We start from the raw sequence: 19417 nt of genomic DNA, 5'->3' as shown, positions 1-19417 counted from the left end.
CAGATGTGCCTGAAAACTGCTTGACTGTGTCCCTCTGTACCACTCGATTAAGCAGCTGGGTCATTATGGACTTGATTCTGTGCTCCTTACACAAAACTCCAGATGATCTCAAGAGGAGACTTGCCTGAGCAAGGAGCGCACGATAAGGCCTTCTGCATTTAAGATAATATTATTTACAAAGGCTTATGCCTCCTACACCATTAAAATCTTCCCTTAAACAACGTACCAATTAACTAGCAGACCTTTTGAGGAGCACACTAGCTTGCAGAATGCTAAAGTCTTTGTTATGAGTAAGTTTCATACAAACAATACTGTTATCACCATCTCCTTCATTTCTTTCAGCTCCAAGTTGCTAGAAGAAAAAAAAAACCATCCAATTTAAGGTAGACCTCGCTCCAAACATGAGCTGAATGCTTCAATTTGCTCCCCTCCATCCTGCAGCTTTTAAAGTAAAAAAGAAACATTGATATGACATATTTTGTGGCATCTTCAAAAGTCTCCTGAGAAAAAAAGACATTTAAAAAATGGTGTTAGCATTCTTTTTATCCCCTTCTAGCCTGTTGGCCTGATAGTATCAGATGTAAATCACTTCATAAGGAAAAGAGCGCCCTTTCTCATTTTGATAAATACTCAAGAAAGACTTGGGAATAAGTCCCAGAGAGGCCAGGTCCAGGGCAGTGGGATGCTTCTCTGCTAATTTGTGGGAGATATTAATTAGCAGCATTATCCCAAAGCTGGCTGTGCAGTCACCACGAGTGCTGCAGACACCAGCTCCCTCCCTGAACATCCGTGCCACATGGTCTGGGGAGGCCATCGCCAGAGGAGGGCTCGGCCGAGGCCGTGTCCCCTCCCAGGACATGTGGACAGCAGCTCCCATGCTGGCAGGGAACTGGAAAACCGGGAACTTTGAAAACCAAGAACTGGTATCTTGTTCTGAGCCATCCTGCTCTCTGCTCCCTTCTGCCTGCTGGCAGGACGGGGCCCGCTGTGGCAGAGGCTTGGAGCCCGTGCTGCCGGAGTAGCTCTGGGGGGCTCTCGGCAGAGGGTGCCCACCAGCACATCCGGCACGATGCTGAGAGCGGCTGCGCTGTGAAGCCCGGCTGCCTGCTGCAGGGTGATTTCATTAGCGGCACAGCCTGATTTCATTAGCGGGATGATTGGATTAGCGTCCGATGAGTGGCTGTAAGGAGAGCAGCTGGCCACCCGCCCCTGGCCTCCCGGGTGCACCAGCGGTGTGGGGGGCTCGACCTGCCCGAGGTTTGGGTGTTGCCCAGCCTCCTGCAGGGGGACTGTGCGCTGCAGATCACGCAGGATGGTGGCAGGGCCTTTCCTTCTCCCTCCCATGGCCCTGCCTGCTACGTGGAGACACAAACGCTTGGCAAGCTCATGGACCCCTAAGAGAGATGTATCTCCCTCAGGATGGTGACCTTGGGAGAGCCAGGGACAGGAGGTGAAGCCAGAGCCACCCCAGGTGCTGGAGGGGTGCAGCTGCAGGAGATGCCAGGCCACAGAGCCCCCCTCAGCTGTGGCCCAGAGCCCAGTGGTAGGGCCAATCCTCTACCTGCACTCTCAAGAGAGGCTTTATGCTTCAAAACAGTGAACCAGCAGCTCGACTGGTATGAGATGAGTGTCTACAAGAGGCCTCAGTCCCCTCAGACTGCATAAGAGCAAGGCCACCCCATCGGAGGAGGTAGGTGTGAAGGGAGGCAGCAGACGTGCCTGAATACCAGACGTGATGTTCTAAACCCTCGTGCCCACCAGGGTGAGCAGTGCCCCCCACTGGGTGCACCTTTTGCTCTCCACAGCCCATGGGAAGCCAGCCATGCGAGGGAGCCCATCCCTCTGGCAGCTTCTCCTTCCAGCCTGCCCGCCCGCCCGGCTGGCTAAGGAGAGGGGCTGCACTGGCTGTGCCAGGTGCTGCTCTGACGTGCTGAGAGGACAGCCTGATGCCTTGCTGCTGTCCCGCCTGGGACAACATTCCTGAACTCCCCCTGCCTCTTCAGCCTCCGTTTGTAAAGCTGCAAAAGTGTTACTGTCATGACTGTGAGCCTGGGTTCATTTTCTATAAGCAAAGCTTGACTGGCCAGAACAATTCTTCAGAGGTCTGGGCAGAGCCATGTCTGCAGGAGAGCAGCCGCCACAAGCAGTGGTAGATGAGTCCTCCTTCTGTAAATGAAGAAATTACTTAAAGGCAGGTGCTCAGGCTTCTTAAACAAATATTTCCTAACCTCTTTTCATTGAGGAATAAAAGAACATATGACTTCCCAAAGCAGTGGATTAAAAAAACAAACACAAGCCTGTTTTGGAAATGCTAAGGGCATTGTTGTGGGCTACTGGCAGGACTGTGGGGGGACACTGCCTCTGGGAGGAACTGGCTTTGCCATTCCCTGCCGCACCTCAAGCAGCCAGAGTTTGTTTGGGTCCTGCCATGACCCCTCAGCAGTTTGCTGAGCACAAGCACCCCACATGATCACAGGCAGGTGCTTGTTTCCACAATCCCTCAAAGCACAAGTGTGTGTGTGTGCGCGCGCGCGTGTCCAAAAAGGTCAAGTTTGCAAGAAGATGAAATATCTTCCTAATGTCTCAGTTGCTATTGGTGAAAAAAGCTAAAAAATACCTAGCTCAGAATGATGCTAGGGAGTTTATGGGCATTTATGATTGCAAATGACACATGCCTGGTTTTACTAGGAAGGGTTTTTTTCTAGTTGCAAACAACTGCTTGAGGTAAAATAGCCATCATGCCGGAATGCAGCACACCTTCTGTATACAGATGTGTGTGCAAGCTCGTTGTGACTGTCTTGTGTTCTGAATGTTTGGCCTTTTGGTTCATCATGGCAGTGCCCACTGCTTTTTGAAACGTAACTTGCATTCTCAGCAATTTCTAATGGTGAGTGGCGTTCCTCAGAGGTTGGGATTGGGACCAGCACTGTTTAACATCTTCGTTGGCAGCATGGACAGTGGGATTGTATGCGCTCTCAGGCAGTCTGCCAGTAACACTAAGCTGTGAGGTGTGGTCAACATACTGGAGGGGAAAGGATGTCATGCAGTGGGACCTTGACAGGTGGTCTTGGGTCATGAAGTGTCATGAAGTTCAGCAAGGACAAATGCCAGGGTCCTGCCCTGGGTCAGGGCAATCCCAAGCACAAATACAGGCTGAACAGAGAATGGATTGAGAGCAGCCCTGAGGAGAAGGACTTGGGGATGTTGGTGGATGAGAAGCTAAACATGACCCAAGAATGTGTGTTTGCAGCCCAGAAAGCCAAACAGTGTCCTGGATTGCATCCAAAGCAGTGTGGCCAGCGGGGTGAGAGAAGGGATTCTACCCTTCTACTCTGCTCTCACAGGACCCCACCAGGAGTACTGGGTTCAGCTCTGGGGTCCCCAGTATAAGAAGGGCATGGAACTGTTGGACTAAAACTGGAGTGGGGTCACAAAGATGCTCAGAGGGCTGGAGAACCTCACCTGTGAAGTAAGACTGAAAGAGTCGTACAGCCTGGAGAAGAGAAGGCTCTGGGGAGACCTTATAGCACCTTCCAGTACCTAAGGGGAGCCTACCAGGGAGCTGGAGAGGAACGTTATATGAAGGCATGTAGGGATAGGACAAGGGGGGATGGCTTTATTCAGAAGGAGGGTAGGTTTTAGATTGGATATTAGGAAGAAATTCTCTATTGTGAGGGTGGTGAGGCACTGACACAGGCTGCCCAGAGAAGCTGTGGGTGCCCCATCTCTGCAGGTGTTCAAGGCCACGTTGGATGGGCCTTTGAGCAACCTGGTCTAGTGGAAGGTGTCTCTGGCTGCAGCAAGGGGGTTGAACTAGATGATCTTTAAGGCCTCTTCCAACCCAGGCCATTCTATGGTTAAATGTAACTTTACGAAGTAACACAGAAGCTTAATATGTGGGTTGGTTGTTATTTTTTTATACCTATAAATTTTAGCCTTAACGATTGCCATTTATTCTAGGTTAAGTAGTTTTATGCCATGTTACTTAGAAGCCCCTGTGTGCCTAATGGCTGGTCTCTAAGACCATGTTGGGGCTGGTTTGTTTATTTTTTGATGATGTATTATAAATATATAAATATATTAATTATAATTATAAATAGTTATAAACAATTATATATTTATAGATTACACAATATATTTAATATATAAATATTATTTATATATTATTATATAATAATTAATTTTAAATAGTCAAGGAGGTGTTTCTGTTCCTTCACGCTGCGTTAAAGCCAGTATAATTAAATGTAATGGCTACCAACTGTCACTAGAGGCTGCTCTTAATACACTGTGAAGAAGTAAAACTGGGGAAAATCACTACACGTCCTCTATCTCCCATAAAGTAGAATTTTTTTCTTTCTTTAAGAGGAAAATAAGTTCATCTCCATGATGCATCTTCATTATTATCCTATTTACTTCCATTGCTCAAGATTTGTTTAACCATAAAATCACTCTAGCTATTACAACCCAATACAAGGACAAACCATGTTTCCCAGACCATCAATACTCATTGTTTTTCTAGAGAACACAGAAAATAGATCGAAATTTTTGTATTAAATTTTAAGAAGTATTTGAGCAATAACTCTTAATTATAGTAGGAAATTTATGTTTTGCTTTAACATATGTTTTTGGAATAACATATTTCCCATAGTAAAAACTTAATGATTCTTCACTGATAGTTTTCTGAAGCTTTCTTTTTTTCTCTCCCTAATTTCCCCCCCCCCCCTGATTTGTCTTGGGCAGGTTGCATTAATCTCCTATGCAAGGAGTTCTAACTAAAGAATAAAAATACCTTCAATATTTTGCAAAGAACTCTTAAATATTTTCTGCAGAACTGTTAATCCCTAAGCCAAGTGTGTTTAAATAAACAAAACACAAGCTGTGTGTGTCACTAGGACATGGGTGTCAGCTTGCTTTGGTAATTTAACTTCCTCTCTGTTTCCCTGTCCTGCACACTGTTTCCAGTTCACCTGGGCAGGCCAGAAGGTACCCCAAAAATGTCTTTTTCCTGAGTAAACCCACCCATCCATTAGAGCAGAATGAGCAGTTTTGGCCAAATGAATTGTTCTCCATTCATTCAAAATGCAAAGATGCCGAAACCTTTCTTGCTCTGCTCAGTTTTCTCCTAGCTGTGCGTCTGCAGCCATGAGTAGGGGATATGAGGAGGGGTCTGTCCGAGGCGCAGAGCAGAAGGCGCCGTCTTGGCGTGTTAGTGTAGCACCTTGCTTGCATGAATGCCATTCTTAGGCCTAGCCCTGACTTTCTGACTGGGCCATGCTAGTGCCAGCTAAGATGTGGCCTTTGGTGTGGTACCTGATTTCCCCTTCCTACAATCTGATTTTAGCCATGGCTGACCTTGCCTTTGGTTGTGGCACTTCAATGTTAACTATGTGGTGTTGGCTCTGCTGGCTGTTCTTTTTTGTAATACTTGGTGACTGACTCAATATTCATTAAAACCAGCCCCAGCTTGCGTCAGCCCTTCTCAAATTGCTCAACTGTGTGCTGCTTTGTGGTTAAGGTGATACCTTAACACCACTTACCAGTTGGCTCTGGTTCACCTTCTAGTTTGCACTGGTTGTCTTTCATAGCTGGAGCTTGTCTTTCCTCGTTTGCAGTTGGGCCAGGGAGCTGAACAGCCAAGTTATTTTGGGGCATTCACTGGAGGAGCACATTTTTTTGTTTTTCTCCTGAACAAGGAGAAGGAGGGTGTGTCTGTGCAGCTTGAATGAAGTTTTGACTTCAGCTTTTCATTTCCTCAGCAGAAAACTTGTCTTGCCTGACACAGAAACATTGCCTTTCACAGGACTGAGCATTTTGGTTTGGAGTCCTTGAGGTGGTAGAGTAAAAGAAGGGTTGCATTTACAAGAGCACTGGAGGAGAGGAATGCCCCTTACATGCAGTAGCTGGAGATCTTGTGTGGAAAGTGGAAGACTTCATGAATTATTATTTCTGCTGGAGAGAATTTTAAACCATGTCTGCCCTTTCAGGCTATTACTCAAACCACTGTACTATGGAATGGTGCTCCTCTGCATTTCTAATTACTTACGGCATATTGATACAGATCTAAGCTTATTAGCAGCCTCTGTTGAGGATATCCATCTTTACTTAAAGTAATGATAAAAATACTCTGTAATAAAATACTAATAAAAAAGTCGGGCAATCCAGTGTTCTCACGTGCTCATGTGAAGAAACAAACTAGGAAGTTACTAACTACTTTTGATTCTGGCTATTATTTAAGTACCATGGGAAAACTTGAAAGACCAGGCCCAGTAGAGTCATGTGGAAGAGTTCACGTGCATTTCTTTGGAGGAGGCAGAACTGAGCCTTGATCTGTTTGCTTTCTTTGCAAGTGCTCCAGCCCAAGAAAAAGCAGGGATGATGACTTTTCATCAGGGTTTATGTAACTTCAGGTCCGTAGTGTTTTCTCCAGCTGAATTTGCTTAAGGAACCTGGGTGGGCCATAATATCAGTTTGCTGAAAGTGACTATTTGCTAAAATAAATGAATCCAATCAGTTTTTGGCTGCCCACCAGACACCTGGAAAATCTTTCTCTTAGGCTGCCACAGTAACACCTTTGGCTTATGAGAACTTGACCCACAGCTTAACGCCTTTTTTGGCATGAAATTCCGCAACTTTTGCTCTGGCTAACAGCTATGTTAGCTACCCTCTGGAGTGCATCCTGCAGTTTTTTGGTTTCAGGATTCCTCTGAGAAAAACATAAAAACCAGCCCTAAGTTGCAGAGCTGCTACAGATATAAGCTCTGTAGCTCAGGGGTTTGCAGTTCCTGGTTGGAGAGGCTTCTTTGCTGACCTGTGGCATACAAATGCATTTGACAGTAGGAAAAACAGAATGGGAACTATGGAACAGCAGAACCTCATCAGCCACATCTGGCCTTGCACTCCTTGGAAGAAATCATATCAGTGACCAGTCCCTTGTTCACTGCAAGCAGTTAAAGAAAATATTGGGGAGGATATTTAGAACTCAGCTAGCCATCTCATCCATCTCCAAAGGAAAATGAACATTCAGGGTTTAAGCTGGGTGAAGATTGTGTGGTGGATGTAACATTTATAACTGCAACATCTATTTCAAATTAACTTTTGCTTTTTGCTAAAATAATGACCATGTACCTCCAGCCTTCCTTTTGAAGAGTTAGGCTCCAGTCCTCTCTCATGCCTGAATGTCTTCCTTTCCTGGACTACCTGGTTCTTGAGACCATCCATACATGTTGTTTCAGCATCATTAAGCCATCAGCAAGCACATGTCAGCTTGGTATCAGTCTCTGGACATCAATTTGTGAGGAAGGGAGGGTTGATATGGAAAGGTTTTCTGCAAGTGACAGATTACTGAAACAACTAGAGAGTGCTACTTACTAATGGTATTTCTTAGATATTATATTGTGGTCATATTTTCAGGATTTTCTCTTCCCTCATGACTCTTCAGAATGTACATGGGGAAGCCAGAAATTCTCAGACTTACCTGAACCATATACGTTTCAGATGCTTTATAAATATATTTGTAGGGTTTTTTTTTCTGAAGCACATCTTGGAAAAATTCAGGTATCTGGGCAGCCTTGTGAATCACTGTAGTCCCTGTGAGTTAGAGAATATTTCCTTAGTCTCATATACCTATATCTTTCTGTATCAGTTTTCCACATACAGGCATACATTCAACTGCCATAGGTGTGGATGTGAAGTTGAAATACCTCCAGGACAACTGACTTCTAATGGAATACCTCTGGGTCAACTGGATTCTGTGCAAACACTTGGGAAAGCAAACTCAACCTTGTTTGACTAATTTTCATAACTGGATACATATAACACAAGACAAAGTTTTAATCTGGCAGTATGGTATCATTGTTGCTAACAAGAGGATAAGGTCCTATCCTTCAGACCCTGCTCATCTAGGCTTTCCTGTGCCCAGCACAGGCTAGTTTTTTCCCTCTCACCTTGAGTCCCAAAAGCTGCTGGAAGATGCCATCACACAAAATGCCAAGAAATGGCACTGGTTACTGTGAGAGGACTGGAGGGATACTTCCCAGTCACGTTCTATTTCAACAGACATACCTTATGTGTAAGGTGGGGGTCTTTTTTTTATGCCTGCATACTCATAGTGATCCTAACTGCTGGTTTAGAAACTGGCTCAGTTGGGGAATTGTAGACGCCTTGGTGTTCCCATTGGTGCTATTCATTTTTTTGCTCTGTGCAGTAAGATAATGTCTTCAGTTGTTTCTTTACCTGAGTTATCAAGATAAAGCATTTTCATGTGCCTATCAGGCTGACAGCCTCCTGGGACCCATGGGCTCAGGCTCTGTAGGACGCACCGCTGTAGCTGATATGAGATAGATTTGCAGAGCTGGTGTAAGGCAACACTGCAAAAGTTGTAAGTGGCCCCTCTAACTCCACCACATTGCACTTCGATTACTCAAGACATTTCTCTGCCTCACTGCGTGCAATAGCTTTTGGTGTGGTACAATAGGAACTGCAGAGCCTCAAAAAGCTGTGTGGATCTAAGGGGCCAGCTGGCTCTGCACTGCCTCACTCGGCTTTATCAGTAGAAATTCCTTCCTTGCTGATCGAATGACCAAGGGAAAATTATCTCTTTTTAAAACAGTTCACATTTCTTTGGATTCAGTTTCAAATTGGCATTCTTAAGCTTATCGCAGACCATTTATAAATGCACTAGTTCCTGACTGAAAGATTTAGCATGTAGCAGATTTGTTATCCTTCTCGGACAAACAGACTGAAAGAGGCACATGCCATACAGTACATTCTCCATGAGCCATATAAAGGTAGAAAGAGCACCGCATAATCTAGAGAACATTATTTAAAATTGACAGAACCTTTACCCTATCATAAAAGCAGCTGCCTTCTGGGGCTTTTGGACTTACTTCCATGCTCCTCTACCCACTTAAGATCAGTGTAGAAATCCAGCTAAACTTTCTGTAACATCAAAAGTATCCAAGCACTAGTCAAAACTCTCTCTGATCCAGTGTGGCTCAGGCACAAAAGCTGCACTTGATCACAACTTCCTGAACAGAATGAGAATCAAATGACAGGTGGCAATTGCTTGGTTCACTCTTTAAATCTCCTGTCTCCCTCATTCACCCAGGATCATGAGCTCAGTAGTTCAGGCTTGTCCTTGGCTTCTCTTTCTCTCTGTGCTTCAGTGGTATGTTTCTGTTCTCTGTCTCTGACTAAGCTTTTTTATTCTTTCTACTACAGGGATACACAATGCTACCAATATGTGTCTTGTCTGAAACAGTGGTATTGTCTGTGTGATTTGGATGAAGGCTGCTTTCACTGTAGCTTTCCAGCATCATAGAAAATCTTCATTATTTCCTATGTTTTCCTTGATGAAAGCCTGCTACTGTAGCTGACAACGTTGGCCGGCCTGGTCCCACTTGATGGTAGTAGGGGCTACATGTAACAAGGGATAAAAATATCTTAAAGTAACTTCTTAATCTTGTACCATTCCCATAATAGTCATACTTCTCTTTCTACAGTGACTTGTGTTAGAAATGTATGAATAATAAAATCAGTTCTTTTTTGCCAAAATTTCATTAAATCATCTTGGAAAGGGAAAACGACTGAGCTGTGTGCCTGAACATCTTCATATTGGTTTTGCAGTGTTGCACAACATGGCCAGCTGAAGTTGAAAACCTTCAATCAAAACATACTGACAGTGCACAGAAATTTGTGCTGTTGATGGTCTCAGTGATACAATGTGCTGATAGTATTACTGTGTGATGCTACCAAACCTGTTTGTGACCTTGAAACCAAGAGAGTTTTTGTTTGGCTTCTACTCCTTCAGTTCATCAAAAGTGTAAAATAGTGAAGGTGAGTTGTCATATGTTGTACTGAGTTGGCAGCTGCCCAAAGACAAGACTACCATGTGCTGCTGGTAGTTTTGGGTGTGGGCAGCTGCTTCACTTTCACTGTCCTCTGTGTGTGAATCTGAGCAACAAGAAAAACCGGAAGAAATTGCCTGGCTCTTTGTCACCTCCTCACCTTGAAGAGCAGCTGGTGTCTGTAGCAAGTTGTAACCCCTGTTAGGCAAAATCCTGCCATGTTTTGTTTGCAGACATTTTCCTTTGACAGGTCTTATGTTTTAACCCCAGCTGGCATCTCAGCCTCACACAGCTACTCACTCACTCTCTCTTGGTGGGATAGGGGAGAGAACTGAGCATGTAAAACCAAGAAAACTCATGGGTTGAGATAGTTTAATAATTAAAGTAAAAGCTGTGGATGCAAGTAAAGCAAAACAAGGAATTCCTTCACCACTTCTGATGAGCTGGTATGGTGTTCAGCCATCTCTATGAAAGCAGGGCTCCATCACATGTAATGGTTACTTGCAAACACAAATGGCCATCACTCTGAACATCCCTCCCTCCCTTCCTTCTTCTCCTTCACCCAGCTCCATATACTGAGCATGATGCAGTATGGTATGGAATATCCCTTGGGTGAGTTGGGATCAGCTGTGTCCCCTCCCAGTTTGTGCACACTCAGTTTGCTTGCTGGTGGGGTGGTGTGAGAGGCAGAAAAGGCCCTGACACTGTGTAAGCACTGCTCAGCAGTAATGAAAACATCCCTGTTTTATCAACACAGTTTCCAGCACAAATAAAAAACATAGCCCACACCAGCGACTGTGAAAAAAATTAACTCTATCCCAGCCAAAAGCAGTACAACAGGACAACTGACTTTGTCACTGGATTTGTCTGGTCTTGTCACGGCTATTTAGGCGTCTAGAGAGAGGGCCAAAACAGTACCAGCTTTGAATGAAGTGTGGAAGTGGGGTAAAGTGTTTCCATCTGGGACTACATAAGTTGTTCTGGAGTCCTCTGTGCTGTATCGAGGCCCAGAGTCGGGCACATAGTCTGTACGAAATTTCTGTACCTTAGAGTCATCTCCTCTTCCCTCTGAATAGCATTGCAGGATGAAGGTAAGAGAAGTGCTTTTCCATGCTTCTGTCCTCTGATCCAGCTGCAGAGTTTCCTGACAGCTGTGCATGAAATCTCACAGGGCTACCTACTCTGAGGTGCTCTGTGATCCTGCTCCCAGGACATCTGGGCAGACACTGGTTCTAGCTGGTTATGGCCTCTGCTCAGGAGACCAGTGAGAAGGTGCTCACATTTGCTGCTCATGCCATGTCAGGACACAGCACATGGAAATCTGGAAGCTCCAAAGCCCCCCAGCTTCCAGCTTGGGAGAGGCGGGCAGAGTAGGCCCGATGCTTTCTCCAGCATCATGAGGGCAGAGGGATTTGGGACTGAGACTTCTTTCTTTGCTGTCTGTATTCCTGCAATAGACTGAATTGCAGCAGTGGGACTCATCTGATCCCTCTGGGTGCAGTTGCCATTTTTTCTGTGTTTTCTCAGAGGAGTTAATAGATTTTTCCCCCCTCAGAAGTCACTGAGGCTATTATGTACAGCACAGCTGAGCTATGTAACAGCTGTTTTTCTATACCCCAGGAAGTTTCATCATTTCATGAGAAAGAGACTGAGATTTCAGGTAGACTTTTACATTTTATTTTTCTATAAGCAAACAAACAGTAAGTAAAGCTTGTCTTTTTTGTCGTATTGGCTGCCACAAGAACTTTTTTTTTTGGAAAAGATTTAGAAATAAGACAAAAATAACCAAGACAACCCCTACCCTAAGCTACAGAATCCCAACTAATAACATTGAAAAAGAAGTTGATAATATTGAGCCCTTGTGTACTGGTAGTTAAACTTCAAAAATCAATTGAGAGGAAAGCTTAACTGGCCTTTCTGTAGTATCAAAAAGCAAACCTAAATCCCAGATGTAGAATTTTTACAGCTATAAATATAGGGGATGATCTTCAGACAATGTTAAAATTACTGTTTAATTCCCTTTCCTTCAGGAGAAAGCTCCTATGAGGTGCACTTGGAAAGGAATCCCTGAGTGTACTAGATATACTTCTGTGCGAACCAAGAAGTAGCTTTTCAGAATGGTGTGCATAAGGAGTGAGACCGGAGTGATCAGCGAGGACTCACTCCAGTTCTGCCATCACTTCTGCCTTGAGTGACTTTAAATCCTTGTCCTGTTTGTTCAGGCAAATTCAGCTCTCAACATATAAAGCTATTCCTGCTAAGCAATTACACAAACATTGCTCTGGCAGTGGTCTCCTGAGTGTTTGTAGAAAAGAATGTTAGGTCTTGGTCCTCTAAGATACCTAGGTGAGAAATCCACATTGCTAAACATCTTTGAAGATCTGAGTGCCTGATCTTTTTCACAAAGTAAGACTTTGAAGCCTTACTGTGCTTTCAGCCATGTTTGTATTTCCTCCTTGTTTTCTTTTAGCCATTCAATGTTGCTCTTCACTTGCTCCAGTGACTGACTCCTGGGCAATTCTCCTGCCCCAGCATTAGGATATTTTTCAAAGAAATTTTCCATCTGGAAAAGAGAAGAATAATTGATGTGAAGTAAATAATGCTGCTATCGGGCAAGTGGCTTTTTACAAAGACACAGTCAAGGGTAAATTTGGCTGGGAGAGATCTATAAGATCATGCTAGTAGCACTGGAATAGTTTTACAGTTAACTGCTGCTGCTTTATGCATTTAGAAGACAAAAAAAAAAAAAAAAAATTCCTGGCCAGAAGATCATTAAATATATTGACTTAAACCCAAGAGAATTGATGTCACCATACCTGCCAAAGCTGGAGTTCAGTGTTGTAGGTTTGGGTAATAGTTACTATTCGACCAAGGGTTCTGTCATTTATAGTGAATCTAGAAAAACAATTTAATAATGATGTTTGATGCAAAACTGTAATTATCTGAAACTTAAACTTCTAATTGTGTTACAATATAGCAGATACACTCAAATTTCAGTATTTTAAAAAATAGTTGAAAAATAGCACCCCTACATAATATCTGAGCTGTTCTTAAATATGTTTACTAATGGAGTGACCTCTTATGGTGGAATAATTTTTTTTAAGCAATTACTGGTTGTCTCAAGCTGGAAATTAGGAATATTGCTGTTTGGCAATACAAAAACTGTCCAGTTCACAGCTCCAGGCTTGCAGGTGTGCTTTCCTTCTGTGCCCTCACCAAGCACTTAGAAAGGAGATGGAAGGAGAGAGAAGTCACTCAAATAGTGAGGAGCAAAGCTAAAAGGTTTGCTATTACTGCCACTGTATGTCTGCTGCTTGCTGTTACCATTAGAATAAAATAAAAAAAACCCCAATTCTATACTCTGTCTTCTTGTTATGAAATCAGTCGCAAGAGTGGAGACTTGATTCACTAATTTCCATGCAATAACCAGATTTCTATGGCCTTGGTAAACTTTCTCTACTTGATCACCATTTACTGGTAGTGATCATTTAGGGAAAGAATGGTTTTCAAGTTAGCAATAAAGTACTTTTTCCACAGCAAATGGATATAATTGTGTTGAATAAGCTTTCAGTTTTCATTTTGCAAAGGCCAGTAATTATAGCTGTATAATGAAAACACAGAAAAGCATGGCATGTAACAAGATTTACAGGTGGATGTGGTTTCCAATGAGTTCATTCGAGTACCTGTTAACTAAGTACTCCCAGTTCAGTCGTATCCAGTCCCAGGCCATTGTTTTCCCATAGATGTTATATGAGATGTATCTCAGGACTGTGAACACATCTTGGCTTTTGATGAGGCTGGTGTTGTAAATATATTTCAGATACCTAAGCGAAATGCCATAAGAATCAATGAGAGCCATTTCCAAACTGGAATATTATTTTTTTCCTACAGCATTTTAAAGGTAAAGAACACAGACCTAAAACATAACTGTGTCAAGAGATAAACGTATTGAAAGAAATCTTAGTTAGGAATCTCTTTAGGAAAATAGGTAGGGTTTATGTCTCTACTTGAAAATAGCCAAACCCCATTATTATTCCTATATTTTAATGAAGTAGAGAAAACAAGATTGGATCAGTTAATAGTTCAGCCAAGCACCAAAAAGAGTAGTAATCCAGACTTTAAAGAAAGATCTTACAGGGATCATGAATAGCACAGGTGGCTTGCTCACATTGACATCTGTGCTGCTTGTTTGGAAACTTTTATCCATACAAAATTAAAATTCATTTAGGCAGAGCATGCCTGCAAGTGCTGCAGTTATACTTCCAGTAATGGCACAGATGGTTTTGACTGACAGGGCGAAGCACACATGTTTGCAGGGAGATGAGTAGCATGGTCATGGATTCACAGCACCAGCTGCAGAAGAACACCCTTTCAAGCTGTTCTGTGTTGGGATTAAAGATTGTCTTTTTTTTTTTTCTATAGGTAATGGACATTTTTTTTCAATCTGTTTGCTCTTTCCTCCTTGCTTGTTATTTTAATAGTAAATTGAAAGACAAGCTTTCCCTGCTTTAGGAGGGATTTTTTATTTTCTGCAAATATAGGCTGATCTAGCTAATTAATTCTAATAATGTCTTAATCATGTCATTGATTAATGCCACTTGTTCTTTAGTGGCTTTAGATTATGGCTGTTGTGGTCACAAGAATTTAGGAATGCAGCTGCTTCCTACCATTATTTCAATTACTCTAACTTCTATATTTACTCTTCCTGAATCTCCTATACTTCCTTGGTTCACCTCCTTTAAACTTGGAACTCTTTCAAGCAGAGACTGCTCCATGTTATGATATTTAGATAGGGCTCCAATAGAGTGGTGAATGGCCCTGGTGTAGATGTTTGCTTGCATGTCTGCTACATGATACAACAACATGCAAAGTTATCAAGTAAGCTTAGAGTAGCTGGTGCACTTATGCAGAGATGGTGAGATACTTGACCAATCTGACAGCTGGACCAGTCTGGGGCAGTATCCAGACTCCTGATCATTGCCATAGCAGCATGAATTCAACATTTTTGGTTCTAGCTTGAGTACTTCTGCACAGCAACACAGGGAGCATTTGCAAGTTCACATGGATGCCTTCACAGGACTGTTAATAACAGTTGCTCAAGGTTGTTTGCCTAATTTTAGCTATGTGGAAGGTAGACATCTAGGCTAATCAAACTGGAGCCAATGGAGAGTGACTGACAACACCCAAAAGCAATTCTTTCCATCAATTTTAAGCCCCTTTCCTGGTCTGGGATAAGCAGTGCTTTGTAGGTTCGGCCTCCCTTCACTGATTAAAGAGGAAATGGATGACTAATTTACTCCTGATGCTTAACTATTAAGCAACTAAAATTGCACAGGGTAAATGCACTGTTGGAAGAGCTGAAGGTTGTTGATTGTGTGCAGCAACTACCATGTCTTCAATATCTTTCCACTAAAAGAACAAGGCTTTTTACCCGCTGTGGTACAATCTCAAAGGGGCATGTTTGATAACTGGTCTTGAAAATGTGTTGCATACCTCATGCTGTAATCTGACCAAAATGACAGCACAGAAGAGAGGAAGTGGGGAATGAGCAGTGACCAGCTGCTTCTGTAGGAAAAGAGAGATCTATGTGTGTTTAAATCACCTGTCCAAAAGGGTGATGTTCTTCACTGATGCCAGGCCATATAGCAGCTTTTCTTTTTCTTGAGCTAATGAAGTTTCTTGGTATTTCTTGAACATGTAATTCCATGATGTCTCATTGCCTGAGTTCTGCATCCCATAGCGATATACTATGAGTCGGAGATTTGCAGCAATACTAAAATAAAAAAAAGAGTACTTAAATATTCTTCCCCCTTTCCTACTTGAGATCAGTGACCCAGTTACATGCTGTGTTATTCACAAACCACAAAAGATGTGAGCACTCACGTTTCTCCCTGTAACCATCTATTGAAGAGTTGAGAGGCGTTGTTCAAAGCTTCTGGGTCACCCATACTGCAGGCAAAGTCTAGAACAGATGCACGAAGAAGCCTTGGAAAGAGAGAGAAGGAGGGAGAGAGATATCTTCCTATTGCTAACTATTCTTTGAATGCATCAATAACGTGAGATGGAAAAAATATTGTCCCACCTCTGTAAATGGCTTCCAGTATCCTCCCAGCGCAGTTGATCCACAATTGGTTTTACCAGATCGTGAAAATATCCCTGAGGTAGAAAAAGGGTGTTGTTACTTGTGTAGATTTCTTTAAATAATAATATATTTAATTTTATAGTTTATTCTCCTTAATTTTTTCCCAGAACTAGCATCTCTTCAGTGAAAAGTAATATGAACAGGCACACACACAATCTTTCCAGATCCCAAGAGCATGCCAAGTCTGAGTGCTTGCAATACTGATGTGCAGATAGAACAAAGCCAACCTGCTTCTCTCCAACCTTGTGTGTGCTGCCAGATGAAGGCTGGGGTACAGCAAGGACACACTGTCCCAACTGCCAGAGATGATAGAGAGTTCGGGACATACTTTAGTGACCATTAAATCATGTTCAGTATTTTAGGTCAACTAACAAACCTGCTCACTGCCACATAGAAATATAGCCATCCTTGGTGCTGAGGACAGGTATCAGAGATTTTGCTGCCCTATAAACACTTCTTTATTGAATGCAGGACAGCCTTTACTAATAAATGTCTGTAACATGCCTTATGGTGACGGATTATAAGAATAATTAGGCATAATTTCTTTTCTCCAAGTGCATGGTCCTGAATGCAGAATCCAGGTAATTCAGATATCACTACTAAACAGTGTTTAGTGGTTTGTTTTTTTTTTTTTTTAAGATAACAGTAATGAAAAGTAAATATTAATAGTTCAGCAGCACTGAAAATCACTTTAACTTCAGTATTATTCTTGTTAAAGATTCTGAACTATCAGATTCAGTGGTCCCAAGCTGGATTGGCTTTTATTTTGCTTCATCACCTGAAACAGGGAATAGACATTTGTATCATCTTCGAGCATGTTTGCGAGGTAAGTTACAGCTGATATAGCTGTATGCCAAGGTAAATACTCTGTTTCGTTTCTTAGGTATTTTGTGAGCTCCAGGGGAACAGAGTAATTCACAAGTCCAGGTCTGTGGAAGGAGAAAACATAATTTCTGTTATTTTAATGAATTTGAAGAACTTGCTTCTTCAAAGATATTAGATTTACTATTTATTTTAGAAGGCCTGAAATAGTGAAGTTTGTGAGGGAGAAAGTAGTCTGGAATGTAACTTGGAAGGTGTTTTCCAAAGAGATAACCAAGGATCACTGTTGGTCTACGCCTACTTGTAGGCATGCACTATTGTGCTGTTGTGAGAATCCTGTTCATATTGTGCAGCCAGCCCAGTGTGCCTAGAAGTGGGCAGCCCTTAACTGACTACATTAATACTATAAAAAAGAAAGGACTTGCTGGTTGGAGACATTCTGAAAGGCTAAGGAGACTTAGAGGCTGTTACAGACCACCTAAAATTATCTGTCAGCATGGCTGGGCACAAGATCCAGAAGTTCCCAATCAAGTTTCTAGGGAAAGCAGCTGAGGTGGGAGCTACCCAATGCCTTAGTATGCATTATAGGCATGCCTCTACTTTTCTGGATACCTAACTTCTTCTGGAGTGCTACTATTATTGTTAATTATGTAGAGAAAACACCCCTTTCTAAGACCTGTGCAATTAATGCCGGCTTTTTTTCTTGCCATGGTACTGAAAGGGAGCATTTCTCTTGATTGCATTGGTAATGCAAGTTGCCAATGCATACTTAAATGCACCTCTTTTGGAGGACAAGATAAAGTAACAAAGAATTAAGGCTCGTACCAAATTCAGATAATTTCTTTCAACCACCTGGGTTGCATGAATACTAATTATTAGGCAACAGAAAGTGAAAAACTTGTGTTGAAATCTCTGCAGGAAAATAGTTTACCTTGCTAAAGAAAAAGCGTCATCCAAAATCCCTGCACGATCAGCAACTGAAAAACTCTGTGTGAAAAGAGGAAAAGAAGGATCAAGGATGTACAGATTATTTGCAGAAAAACCCCTGCCTCTACAGACCTCTTATAAGAGACCCACCAGACAGGTTAGACATTATGCCACTTACTTCGTGGTTTTGGAGCAGAAGAGTGCTTAACCTGGCCCAGTTTTGACTATCATAATTCACCCGAAAGAATCCAATGTGGTCTGGATTAACGTTCAGAAAAGTATCAGGAGAAGCTGGTATTGTAATTCCTACAAAACAAACAAACAGTGATTGGTTTGTGCGCCTTATATGACATGGAACTCACTGGAGATTCCTTGACTCCAAAAGTATTATTTGGTTTTAATGGATATCAAAATAAGATCCAAACCTTAATTTTATTTATTTCATTATTTATTTCTAAATGGCTCTGAGTAAAGATGAGTTTTTGTAGATTTTGATTAATGCCAGCACTTGTCTTAGAACAATGAATTGTGGTAATTACTTGGGCAAGCTAGTTTGTTAAACTTAAAAGGGAGATCATTGTGAGTAGGGTGAGGATGCTGAGATTTAGTGTCATTGTAAGAAGTAAAAATTGCAAAGAAGCAGTTCTTGCAAATATATTTTTTAAAGGTTTTTCATCCTCATGTGCACTATTAAAGTTCTCATATTTTATCGTCCATTAGTTTCATTCTTCAGTTTGTTTCAACTAACTTTAACTTTTCTGTCCTTCTTTGATTCTATTTTTGTAGCTATTGATAAAGGATTTGCAAAATAGGCTGAGACTTTATTCAAGCATTCATGTTTAAGGATTTTCCCATTTAAAATGAATACTTGAAAAATGTTCCTTTCTCAGAAGCTTGGCCTGGTCCAGTTGGTGATGCTACTTATGAAAATTTTTCTATTTCCCATTGAAACCAGTGGTCTTCAATCTTGTGGTTTGAGGGTGGCTGTAATTAAAAGCACATTTCTGTTTGGATGATGCATACAAAGTATTTCTAAAGGCATTTTTCCCTGCAGTTGCTGTTTGCCCTGCAAGATAGAAATTTTGTGGATGTAGAACTAAGCACCTAATCAAGACTTTGCAGGCTTTGTGAAGTTAATAGCCCCTTGCAGCCCACCCTAAGGTCATGTGGAAATCAGAGAAAGAAAATGTGTTTGTGTTAACTTCTGAATTGTATCATGACATAAGATGTTTTTTGTTTGCTTTTGCATGAATACTAAAAGCAACCAGGTAAAAAAAATCAACCCAGAACAAAAGACAAATTACATTTTAAGTAAGTAACAAACAAGTACAAGAAAAGATAGGGTGATTGTAATATATCTCAAGTTTAATGGGATGTAACTTAAAATCTGAAAAAGGTCAGTAATTTTTCCCCACATTTTTGTCTACTGGAGGTGTAGAACAAGAAATTCAGATTTGACTGCATAATAGAATAATGATCAAAAAACCCATTAGGAATTTTCTCAGTTCTGAAATCAGCATTAGAAAAGGTGATTAATCATTTCTAATTCTTTTTCTTTAATTGAACTCAAATTGCCAGTTTACCATGCCACAGAAGCCTTCATCAGCCTCCCACTTCACCTCTTTTCTTGGACTGGACAACAGCCATGTCTAAGCCAAATTTATTTTAGCACATTATAGAT

General features: G+C 42.0%; 1 protein-coding gene across 2 annotated transcripts in view; it reads right to left on the bottom strand.

Annotated features, from left to right (window-relative positions):
- Positions 1–11506: 11506 nt before the first annotated feature.
- LOC121674983 (glutamyl aminopeptidase) overlaps positions 11507–19417 on the bottom strand; it is a 35520-nt gene continuing 27609 nt past the window's right edge. For both annotated transcript variants that reach the window (XM_042049898.1, XM_042049896.1), the window contains 9 exons: positions 17915–18042; positions 17741–17796; positions 16766–16916; positions 15928–16001; positions 15729–15830; positions 15448–15618; positions 13529–13669; positions 12662–12740; positions 11507–12408 (listed from right to left, as the gene is read on the bottom strand). In XM_042049898.1, the coding sequence (XP_041905832.1) occupies positions 12268–12408; positions 12662–12740; positions 13529–13669; positions 15448–15618; positions 15729–15830; positions 15928–16001; positions 16766–16916; positions 17741–17796; positions 17915–18042 (1043 nt within the window). In that variant the 3' untranslated portion in view covers positions 11507–12267. The remainder of the gene's footprint in view (positions 12409–12661; positions 12741–13528; positions 13670–15447; positions 15619–15728; positions 15831–15927; positions 16002–16765; positions 16917–17740; positions 17797–17914; positions 18043–19417) is intronic.

This window comes from Corvus kubaryi, unplaced genomic scaffold, assembly GCF_017639235.1.
Source record: "Corvus kubaryi isolate FWS band 111438036 unplaced genomic scaffold, C.kubaryi_AGA036_p1.0 71, whole genome shotgun sequence".
Taxonomy (NCBI): domain Eukaryota; kingdom Metazoa; phylum Chordata; class Aves; order Passeriformes; family Corvidae; genus Corvus; species Corvus kubaryi.
The sequence above is the reverse complement of the archived record's forward strand: the minus strand, read 5'-3'. Positions and strand labels throughout refer to the sequence as shown.